The sequence below is a fragment of the Alosa sapidissima genome, chromosome 1, assembly GCF_018492685.1.
Source record: "Alosa sapidissima isolate fAloSap1 chromosome 1, fAloSap1.pri, whole genome shotgun sequence".
NCBI classification, from domain to species: domain Eukaryota; kingdom Metazoa; phylum Chordata; class Actinopteri; order Clupeiformes; family Clupeidae; genus Alosa; species Alosa sapidissima.
Genome location: NC_055957.1, coordinates 3,477,901 through 3,487,900, shown reverse-complemented (window position 1 = coordinate 3,487,900; position 10,000 = coordinate 3,477,901). Strand labels below are relative to the sequence as shown.

Here is a 10,000-nt window from a genome sequence, read left to right as displayed (position 1 = left end):
CATCCCTCCCTCCATCCCTCCCTCCATCCCTCTCCCTCCATCCCTCTCTCCTGCATTGTACAGTACCCTTCTCCCTCTCCCTTCTTCCCTCTCTCCATCCCTCACTCATTCTGCTTTCTCTCTTCCCTCTCTGCTCTCTGTTCATCTTAGAATTCACACACACACACACACACACACACACACACACACACACACACACACTAAAACACACGCACACACACACACACACTAACACACACGCACACACACACACACATTCCTCCTTATGGGGGCTGCATCTCACCAACCAGTCTCATGGACATTGGGTCAGTACTCTTCATGGTACTGCTCACAGAGAGACAGACAGACAGACAGACAGACAGACAGACAGCACACATGGCCTGCGTGGGTAAAAAGAGATGGACAGAGAGAGATAGAGGGATAAAAAGGAAGGATAGAGAGAGAAAGATATATATAGAGAGAGAGAGAGAAAGAGAGAGAAATAAAGAGAGAGAGAACGAGAGAACGAGAGAGAGAGAGAGAGGGAGGTTGTGTGTGTGTGTGTGCGTCTCACCTGCCTGCTGGAACATGACCATGGTGTTGGGGTTGGTGTGTACGGGCAGAGAGCGCGTCCGCTGGACCGAGCTGTGACTGCGACTCGGCATGCTGTTACTGCCGCCCGGGTTGGCAAACCACAGACCCTGAGATCACACACACACACACACACACACACACACACCAGCAGACACAATACGTTATGAATGAGCAACGTTTATATACAGTATTAACACACAAGTCATTTGCTTCATGGAGACATACACACACGCACCCACACACACACCCACACACACACTGAATCCTAGTCACATGCAGTAAACATGATTCTGCTGACTGAGTGACTGGTCAGTGTGTGGGCATAATACTACAGCCTACTGACCTGGCCCACGTCATCCACCCCCCGCCCCCCCCCCCCCCCACACACAGAATGCTAGTCACATACACTAAACATGACTTTGCGCTGAGTGCAGTCTTGTAAGTTCACTGAGTCAGTGTGTGGGTCCACAGGGGGCAGCTGTGTGTGTGTGTGTGTGTGTGTGTGTGTGTGGTGAGCAGTAAGCAGTTGCTGCTATAATCGGCTGACAGTTCACGTCAGCAGCACACTCATTCATGAATTCAAGAAACACATGAAGTAAACTGTTCTCCGCCCCCCCCCCACCTCTCTCTCTCTCTCTCCCCCTCTCGCTCCCTCTCTCTCTCCCTCTCTCTCTCCACCCCCCCTCGTCCGCTTGTCTCCCCCTCTCGTGGTCCTCTCGTTGTGAGGGCCAGGGAAAAAACAGGAAATGCCTATGCGCTGTTCTCACTGGCTCTGACTAGCTCCCTCCCTCCCTCCCTCTTTTTTCTTTTCTCTCTCCCTCTCTCTTTCTTTCCATCCCTCTGCCCATTTACCACTTTCTATATCTCTTCATCCTCAACTCCACTCTTATCCTAACCACTCACCTCTCCCTCTTGGACATCCCTGCCCTTCTCTCGCTCTCTCTCTCTCTCTCTCTCTCTCTCTCTCTCTCTCTCTCTCTCTCTCTCTCTCTCTCTTTCCTCAAACATATCTTCCTTTTCTCTCTTTTCTCTGCCTTCCCCTAACATTCCTCTTTCTCTCTTTCCTTCCTTCTACCACTCACTCTTTCCCTTTCTCTGCCACCCCCCTCTCTCCCTTTCTTTCTTGGTCTCACTCTCTCTCTCTCTCTCTCTCTCTCTCTCTCTCTCTCTCTCTCTCTCTCTCTCTGCAATCCAGAGTTATGATGTCAGGGAGGCAGGTCAGCTTCCTCCTTTTGTAGAATGGCTGGAGCAGACATGTAAGTCTGCCAGGTTATCATAGCACTCCAAACGCCATCATCAATTGTTCCCATTTGGGAGCGTGTGTGTGTGTGTGTGTGTGTTGCCGTTGACGTGGTGCTTGTGGAATGCTGTAAACTCTCGCCGGTTCCATCCACTTCAAAAGGAAGCTGCGAGGACGTCTGTTTTAGAGTGCAGAGTGCTTACGCCAGAACCCCCATGACACCCCCCCCCCCACACACACACACACAGAGTACAGACAATGACCTAAATGTTACATCATCTTCGACACACACACATCTATGAATTCCTTTCTACTGATAGTTTTCGGAAGTCTATCTGTGAACTTTTGGAAGCACACGCCTTTTGAGTGGAATTTTGCTATTTACACACCCATCTTTACAACACCACTTCAAAATGCCTACTGTTGCCGTGGGCAAATACACAGGCAAGACCTGTTCCTTCATGGTAGTGGACCAGAGTGGTCTTAGAGCACCTGCTTCTTAGAAAGACACATCTATCCAGACACACCCTTCCTGTGCTTTTTCTCCATTCCTACACACACACACACCAACACAATCTCTCTCTCACACACACACACACACACACACCAACACAATCTCTCTCTCTCTCTCACACACACACACACACACCAACACAATCTCTCTCTCTCTCTCTCTCACACACACACACACACACACAAATACCTACTAGCGGTAGTATTTCACAACTCTCCTCTCCAGAGGGAAAACACCTGTCTGTTCACACTTATCTCACACGTGTACTGTTCCAGCTGCAGTGTGTGTGTGTGTGTGTGTGTGTGTGTGTGTGTGTGTGTGTGTGTGTGTGTGTGTGTGTGTGTGTATGTGTCTCATCTGTCGTCCCTGTTTGCTGTTGGAGCTGCAGTGTGTGTGTGTGTGTATGTATGTGTGTGTGTCTGTGTCACCTGTCGTCCCTGTTTGAGTACGGTTGGTGTACTGTTGTTCTGTTGTTGGTGTACTGTTCTTGAATTTCCTCTTGGGGATCAAAAAAGTATCTATCTATCTATCTATCTATCTATCTATCTATCTATCTATCTATCTATCTATCTACTGTATCTATCTATCTACTGTTGGGGTTACGGTGTGTGTGTGTGTGTGTGTGTGTGTGTGTGTCTCACCTGTCGTCCCTGTATGAGTGCGGTTGGTGTACTGTTGGGGTTACGGTGTGTGTGTGTGTGAGTGTGTGTGTGTGTGTGTGTGTGTGTGTGTGTCTCACCTGGCGTCCCTGTTTGAGTGCGGTGGGTGTACTGCTGGAGCTGCGTGGGGTGGGTCCGAGGAGTCCGGCGGTGCCCAGCAGGCCGAGCCGCGCCCCAGGAAGACTCCGGGACGGCATTCCGAACTGCCGCAGGTTCCGCCGCGCCGACACACCGCTGCCCACACAGCCGGCCGTCGGCAGCGAGCTGGACTGGCCGAAACCACGGCTGAGAACGGACAACACACACATACACACAAGACAAGGCAGAAACACTCATTTACAAATTGATGAATTAAGAATAATCACCCAAAGCTGGATTAGCATTATCTGCTAATCAGATTTATTTTATATTCATCAGTTTTACTCAACTCTGGCTTTTCAGTCATTCAGACTTACACTTTTACACAGTTTATATACTATATGTGTTCATTTATATGAATAAAACAGCATAGGCAACACATTCATTAGTTTATATACTATAAGTGTTCATTTATATGAATAAAACAGCATAGGCAACACATTCATTAGTTTATATACTATATGTGTTCATTTATATGAATAAAACAGCATAGGCAACACATTCATTAGTTTATATACTATAAGTGTTCATTTATATGAATAAAACAGCATAGGCAACACATTCATTAGTTTATATACTATAAGTGTTCATTTATATGACTAAAACAGCATAGGCAACACATTCATGTGAGAGCACAATTCACTGGGCTTGCTGTATGTGTAGGTGAGTGTGTGTGTGTGTGTGTTTGCTGTATGTGTAGGTGAGTGTGTGTGTGTGTGTGTGTGTGCTTGCTGTATGTGTAGGTAAGTGTGCTTCACACGCCACAGGAGAATGTTCTGACTGTGGCTGCCAGTCAAAATCAGGGTAAAGTTCACAGGAAACTCTTGTGAGAAGGAATGTAGATATGAATATGTGTGTGTGTGTGTGTGTGTGTGTGTGTGTGTGCAGCAGCAGGTTACTATGGCGACAGATGGCCTGTACACACCTCCTCTGCTGGCGGTACCCTGCCATGTCCAGGAGAGTTTTCCGTGGAAACGAGCGGAACAGCTTCTGCACCTGCTGTTTCCATGACAACAGGCGCTTCTTCTGTGTCTCTGTGAAAGCCTGGGGGGGGGGGGGGTAGAGAGGGAGAGAGATAGAAGGAGAGAGAGGGAGTAGAGGGAGAGAGAGAGAGAGAGAGATAGAGGGGGGAAGAGGGAGAGAAAGAGATAGAGAGAGATAGAGGGGGGAAAGGGAGAGATAGAGGGAGTAGAGGGAGAGAGAGAGAGAGTTCCTCAGGATTTCCATCTCTTCAGCGATTTTTCTCTCTTTCTTTTTTCTCTCGTTTCCCCTTTTAAAGACCCTTCCTACCGACCACCACACAGACCCTTCCTACCGACCACCACACAGACCCTTCCTACCGACCACCACACAGACCCCTGGGTTTCCATGCCAACAGAAATAAACACACTCAACACAAAGTCTCTAGCCACAGCTGCTTAGAGTAGACCAGAGTACACACAACACAGGGGTCAGAGACTCACGCTCAGCTGGACACACACACACACAAACACACACACACTCTAAAACACTGTATGCATTCACAGACTGGCGACTTTCATTTTGATAGTTAACAGTGGTAAGACATATGACAAATAAAAATTGTATTTATATATGTATATCATATATAAACATGTGATATATGTCATGTATGACATACATGTATGACATATGTCATGTATGACATCCCTGATACATATGCGAAGAAACATATGCAATATATGATACGATGATCACTTACACATTTAAGCCCAGAACAGAAAAGAGTATGCAGTAAGAGTGTGTTAGTGTGTTAGTGTGTAAGAGTATGCAGTAAGAGTGTGTTAGTGTGTAAGAGTATGCAGTAAGAGTGTGTTAGTGTGTAAGAGTATGCAGTAAGAGTGTGTTAGTGTGTAAGAGTATGCAGTAAGAGTGTGTTAGTGTGTAAGAGTATGCAGTAAGAGTGTGTTAGTGTGTAAGAGTATGCAGTAAGAGTGTGTTAGTGTGTAAGAGTATGCAGTAAGAGTGTGTTAGTGTGTTAGAGTATGCAGTAAGAGTGTGTTAGTGTGTCTGAGACAGTGTGTAAGAGTATGCAGTAAGAGTGTGTTAGTGTGTTAGAGTATGCAGTAAGAGTGTGTTAGTGTGTTAGAGTATGCAGTAAGAGTATGCAGTAAGAGTGTGTTAGTGTGTAAGAGTATGCAGTAAGAGTGTGTTAGTGTGTTAGTGTGTAAGAGTATGCAGTAAGAGTGTGTTAGTGTGTTAGTGTGTAAGAGTATGCAGTAAGAGTGTGTTAGTGTGTTAGAGTATGCAGTAAGAGTGTGTTAGTGTGTAAGAGTATGCAGTAAGAGTGTGTTAGTGTGTAAGAGTATGCAGTAAGAGTGTGTTAGTGTGTTAGAGTATGCAGTAAGAGTGTGTTAGTGTGTAAGAGTATGCAGTAAGAGTGTGTTAGTGTGTAAGAGTATGCAGTAAGAGTGTGTTAGTGTGTAAGAGTATGCAGTAAGAGTGTGTTAGTGTGTAAGAGTATGCAGTAAGAGTGTGTTAGTGTGTAAGAGTATGCAGTAAGAGTGTGTTAGTGTGTTTGAGACAGTGTGTAAGAGTATGCAGTAAGAGTATGCAGTAAGAGTGTGTTAGTGTGTAAGAGTATGCAGTAAGAGTGTGTTAGTGTGTTAGTGTGTAAGAGTATGCAGTAAGAGTGTGTTAGTGTGTTAGTGTGTAAGAGTATGCAGTAAGAGTGTGTTAGTGTGTTAGAGTATGCAGTAAGAGTGTGTTAGTGTGTAAGAGTATGCAGTAAGAGTGTGTTAGTGTGTAAGAGTATGCAGTAAGAGTGTGTTAGTGTGTTAGAGTATGCAGTAAGAGTGTGTTAGTGTGTAAGAGTATGCAGTAAGAGTGTGTTAGTGTGTAAGAGTATGCAGTAAGAGTGTGTTAGTGTGTAAGAGTATGCAGTAAGAGTGTGTTAGTGTGTAAGAGTATGCAGTAAGAGTGTGTTAGTGTGTAAGAGTATGCAGTAAGAGTGTGTTAGTGTGTAAGAGTATGCAGTAAGAGTGTGTTAGTGTGTTAGAGTATGCAGTAAGAGTGTGTTAGTGTGTTAGAGTATGCAGTAAGAGTGTGTTAGTGTGTTAGAGTATGCAGTAAGAGTGTGTTAGTGTGTTTGAGACAGTGTGTAAGAGTATGCAGTAAGAGTGTGTTAGTGTGTTTGAGACAGTGTGTAAGAGTATGCAGTAAGAGTGTGTTAGTGTGTCTGAGACAGTGTGTAAGAGTATGCAGTAAGAGTGTGTTAGTGTGTAAGAGTATGCAGTAAGAGTGTGTTAGTGTGTTAGAGTATGCAGTAAGAGTGTGTTAGTGTGTTAGAGTATGCAGTAAGAGTGTGTTAGTGTGTTAGAGTATGCAGTAAGAGTGTGTTAGTGTGTTTGAGACAGTGTGTAAGAGTATGCAGTAAGAGTGTGTTAGTGTGTTTGAGACAGTGTGTAAGAGTATGCAGTAAGAGTGTGTTAGTGTGTCTGAGACAGTGTGTAAGAGTATGCAGTAAGAGTGTGTTAGTGTGTTTGAGACAGTGTGTAAGAGTATGCAGTAAGAGTGTGTTAGTGTGTCTGAGACAGTGTGTAAGAGTATGCAGTAAGAGTGTGTTAGTGTGTTTGAGACAGTGTGTAAGAGTATGCAGTAAGAGTGTGTTAGTGTGTCTGAGACAGTGTGTAAGAGTATGCAGTAAGAGTGTGTTAGTGTGTCTGAGACAGTGTGTAAGAGTATGCAGTAAGAGTGTGTTAGTGTGTTAGAGTATGCAGTAAGAGTGTGTTAGTGTGTTTGAGACAGTGTGTAAGAGTATGCAGTAAGAGTGTGTTAGTGTGTCTGAGACAGTGTGTAAGAGTATGCAGTAAGAGTGTGTTAGTGTGTTTGAGACAGTGTGTAAGAGTATGCAGTAAGAGTGTGTTAGTGTGTTTGAGTATGCAGTAAGAGTGTGTTAGTGTGTCTGAGACAGTGTGTAAGAGTATGCAGTAAGAGTGTGTTAGTGTGTAAGAGTATGCAGTAAGAGTGTGTTAGTGTGTCTGAGACAGTGTGTAAGAGTATGCAGTAAGAGTGTGTTAGTGTGTTAGAGTATGCAGTAAGAGTGTGTTAGTGTGTTTGAGACAGTGTGTAAGAGTATGCAGTAAGAGTGTGTTAGTGTGTAAGAGTATGCAGTAAGAGTGTGTTAGTGTGTTTGAGACAGTGTGTAAGAGTATGCAGTAAGAGTGTGTTAGTGTGTTTGAGACAGTGTGTAAGAGTATGCAGTAAGAGTGTGTTAGTGTGTCTGAGACAGTGTGTAAGAGTATGCAGTAAGAGTGTGTTAGTGTGTTTGAGACAGTGTGTAAGAGTATGCAGTAAGAGTGTGTTAGTGTGTTTGAGACAGTGTGTAAGAGTATGCAGTAAGAGTGTGTTAGTGTGTTTGAGACAGTGTGTAAGAGTATGCAGTAAGAGTGTGTATGCAGTAAGAGTGTGTTAGTGTGTTTGAGACAGGTGTGTAAGAGTATGCAGTAAGAGTGTGTTAGTGTGTTTGAGACAGTGTGTAAGAGTATGCAGTAAGAGTGTGTTAGTGTGTTAGAGTATGCAGTAAGAGTGTGCAGTGTGTAAGAGTATGCAGTAAGAGTGTGTTAGTGTGTTAGAGTATGCAGTAAGAGTGTGTTAGTGTGTCTGAGACAGTGTGTAAGAGTATGCAGTAAGAGTGTGTTAGTGTGTTTGAGACAGGTGTGTAAGAGTATGCAGTAAGAGTGTGTTAGTGTGTTTGAGACAGGTGTGTAAGAGTATGCAGTAAGAGTGTGTTAGTGTGTTTGAGACAGGTGTGTAAGAGTATGCAGTAAGAGTGTGTTAGTGTGTATGAGACAGGCGTGTGAGTATTCAGCGGTGTGTAGTGTACTCATGGCCTGTACTCAGCTGTGTGTAGTGTACTCATGGCCTACAGTATACTCAGCGGTGTGCAGTGTACTCATGGCCTGTACTCAGCTGTGTGTAGTGTACTCATGGCCTGTACTCAGCTGTGTGTAGTGTACTCATGGCCTACAGTATACTCAGCGGTGTGCAGTGCATGGCCTACCTCATGAATCAGGCACTTATCAATGAGCTGCAGGTAAGAACTAATATTCTCCTCATCCGACCGGGATACCAGGAGCTGTGTGCACACTGCAGACAAAAGGAAAACACATCAGTCTCTAGATCAAGTGGATTACACATGAACAAGTCTTGGGTTTGTGTGCAACAGCATTGGCACGTTCATACACATACGTATGTGTCTGTGTGTGTGTGTGTGTGTGTGTGTGTGTGTGTGTGTGTGTTACCTTTGCCCATGACCCGGGTGAACTGGCCAGGAATGTCCCCTTCAGAGATGATGGTGGTGCTGGACTCGGCCTCTCCTGCAGCCAGGTGGGAGGCTGGGAGTCCGGTCTTGCCCTCAGGCCCAAGCAGAGGATGCTGGGAAGGCTCGTCGGAGCTGAAGGATTTGATGGGTGTGAGAATCATCTGGTGGAGCTCCTGCAGTGGAGCACGCAGGTTCCCCCCCTCCAGAACGTCCTACACACACACACACACACACACACACACACACACTGATCTCACTCTCAATCCAAGAACTAGAACTATACAGACACCTGCAACAAGGGCCTCTGACTGGAGGGGTGGGGGGGTATGTCAGATGACCCCAGGCACCTGGTCAAAGGGGGCCCCGAAAAGTGACCCTCTAACACTTAGATAAATCTACTGTAATCATTTGAAAATAATGACATTGTGAAAACCTAATGTAGTATGTAGTAACATAAATACTTTATATTTGATCTTCTTAATTGTCCTTGATATGGTGGCTGAACTCTCCTCCTCCCTTAAAACATCCTGCATGCTCAACTGAGAGTTGATTTTTTTACTCTAAAAACTCGTTATTTAAAAATGAAACTGAGCCAAAGAGAGATGGATAGAAAGAAAGACAGAGAGAGAGAGAGAGAGAGATCAGCTATAGAAAGAGATAGAAAATAGGTAAAACAGAAAAATGAAGGAAAACAGACAAAAACAGGAAAAATAGGGAGATAGAGAGATATGAAGATCAGGGATGAAGAGAATAAGGAGATAGAGAGATATGAAGATCAGGGATGAAGAGAATAGGGAGATAGAGAGATATGAAGATCAGGGATGAAGAGAATAGGGAGATAGAGAGATATGAAGATCAGGGATGAAGAGAATAGGGAGATAGAGAGATATGAAGATCAGGGATGAAGAGAATAGGGAGATAGAGAGATATGAAGATCAGGGATGAAGAGAATAAGGAGATAGAGAGATATGAAGATCAGGGATGAAGAGAATAGGGAGATAGAGAAGAGAGAAAAAAGGGGCAGAAAGATGGATGGAAGGATGGAAGGAGGGAGGCATGAAGAGTGAGATAAAGGAGGGATGAAAAGCTGGGAGTGAGAGAAAGGCGCGAGGAGAGGGAGAGGAGTTTATTTGGAGTGGTGAATACGAGGCCTATTCCCGCTGTGCAGCATCACAGCTCAGCGCCGTTGTTTCCATAAACACCCGCCATCACCGGTCAGGTGTGCCCGTATGTCTGACCGCGCACAGGAAGGGCCGCTGACATGCCGAGGATAAAATTATACTGAATACCAAAAATATACGCATGTTTGTTTCGGTCCCCCTGCTCTCTCCCTGTGCGTGGTGACCACCACATCAGGCCCCCTGCACGCAGAGCGCGTTAAACGGGCCCCAAACACGGACAGCTCGGAGCCAGCAACAGGTGTCTTATTTCCGCACCGATAAAAATGCACCGGTAACAAATTTGAGCACGATGTGGTCCCGGTGGGAAAGGTTAATCCCAAATTAGACGGCCAAAGAAGGCCGCCTGCACCACTGTCTCCCACCGACATTGTTTGGAGTTGAAGGCTCAAACCAAACCAGCCAGAGAGCACCATC

The 10,000-nt window shown here is 45.2% G+C and overlaps 1 protein-coding gene across 4 annotated transcripts in view; it reads right to left on the bottom strand.

Annotated features, from left to right (window-relative positions):
• samd4a (sterile alpha motif domain containing 4A) overlaps positions 1 to 10,000 on the bottom strand; it is a 75,117-nt gene that overhangs the window by 13,354 nt on the left and 51,763 nt on the right. For 2 of the 4 annotated variants that reach the window (XM_042087143.1, XM_042087160.1), the window contains 5 exons: positions 8,386 to 8,617; positions 8,145 to 8,230; positions 4,050 to 4,168; positions 3,067 to 3,271; positions 554 to 680 (listed from right to left, as the gene is read on the bottom strand). In XM_042087143.1, coding sequence (XP_041943077.1) covers positions 554 to 680; positions 3,067 to 3,271; positions 4,050 to 4,168; positions 8,145 to 8,230; positions 8,386 to 8,617 — 769 coding nt within the window. Of the gene's footprint in view, positions 1 to 553; positions 681 to 3,066; positions 3,272 to 3,976; positions 4,169 to 8,144; positions 8,231 to 8,385; positions 8,618 to 10,000 lie in introns of all 4 variants that reach the window. The other 2 variants (XR_006030907.1, XR_006030906.1) reach the window with 2 other exon arrangements.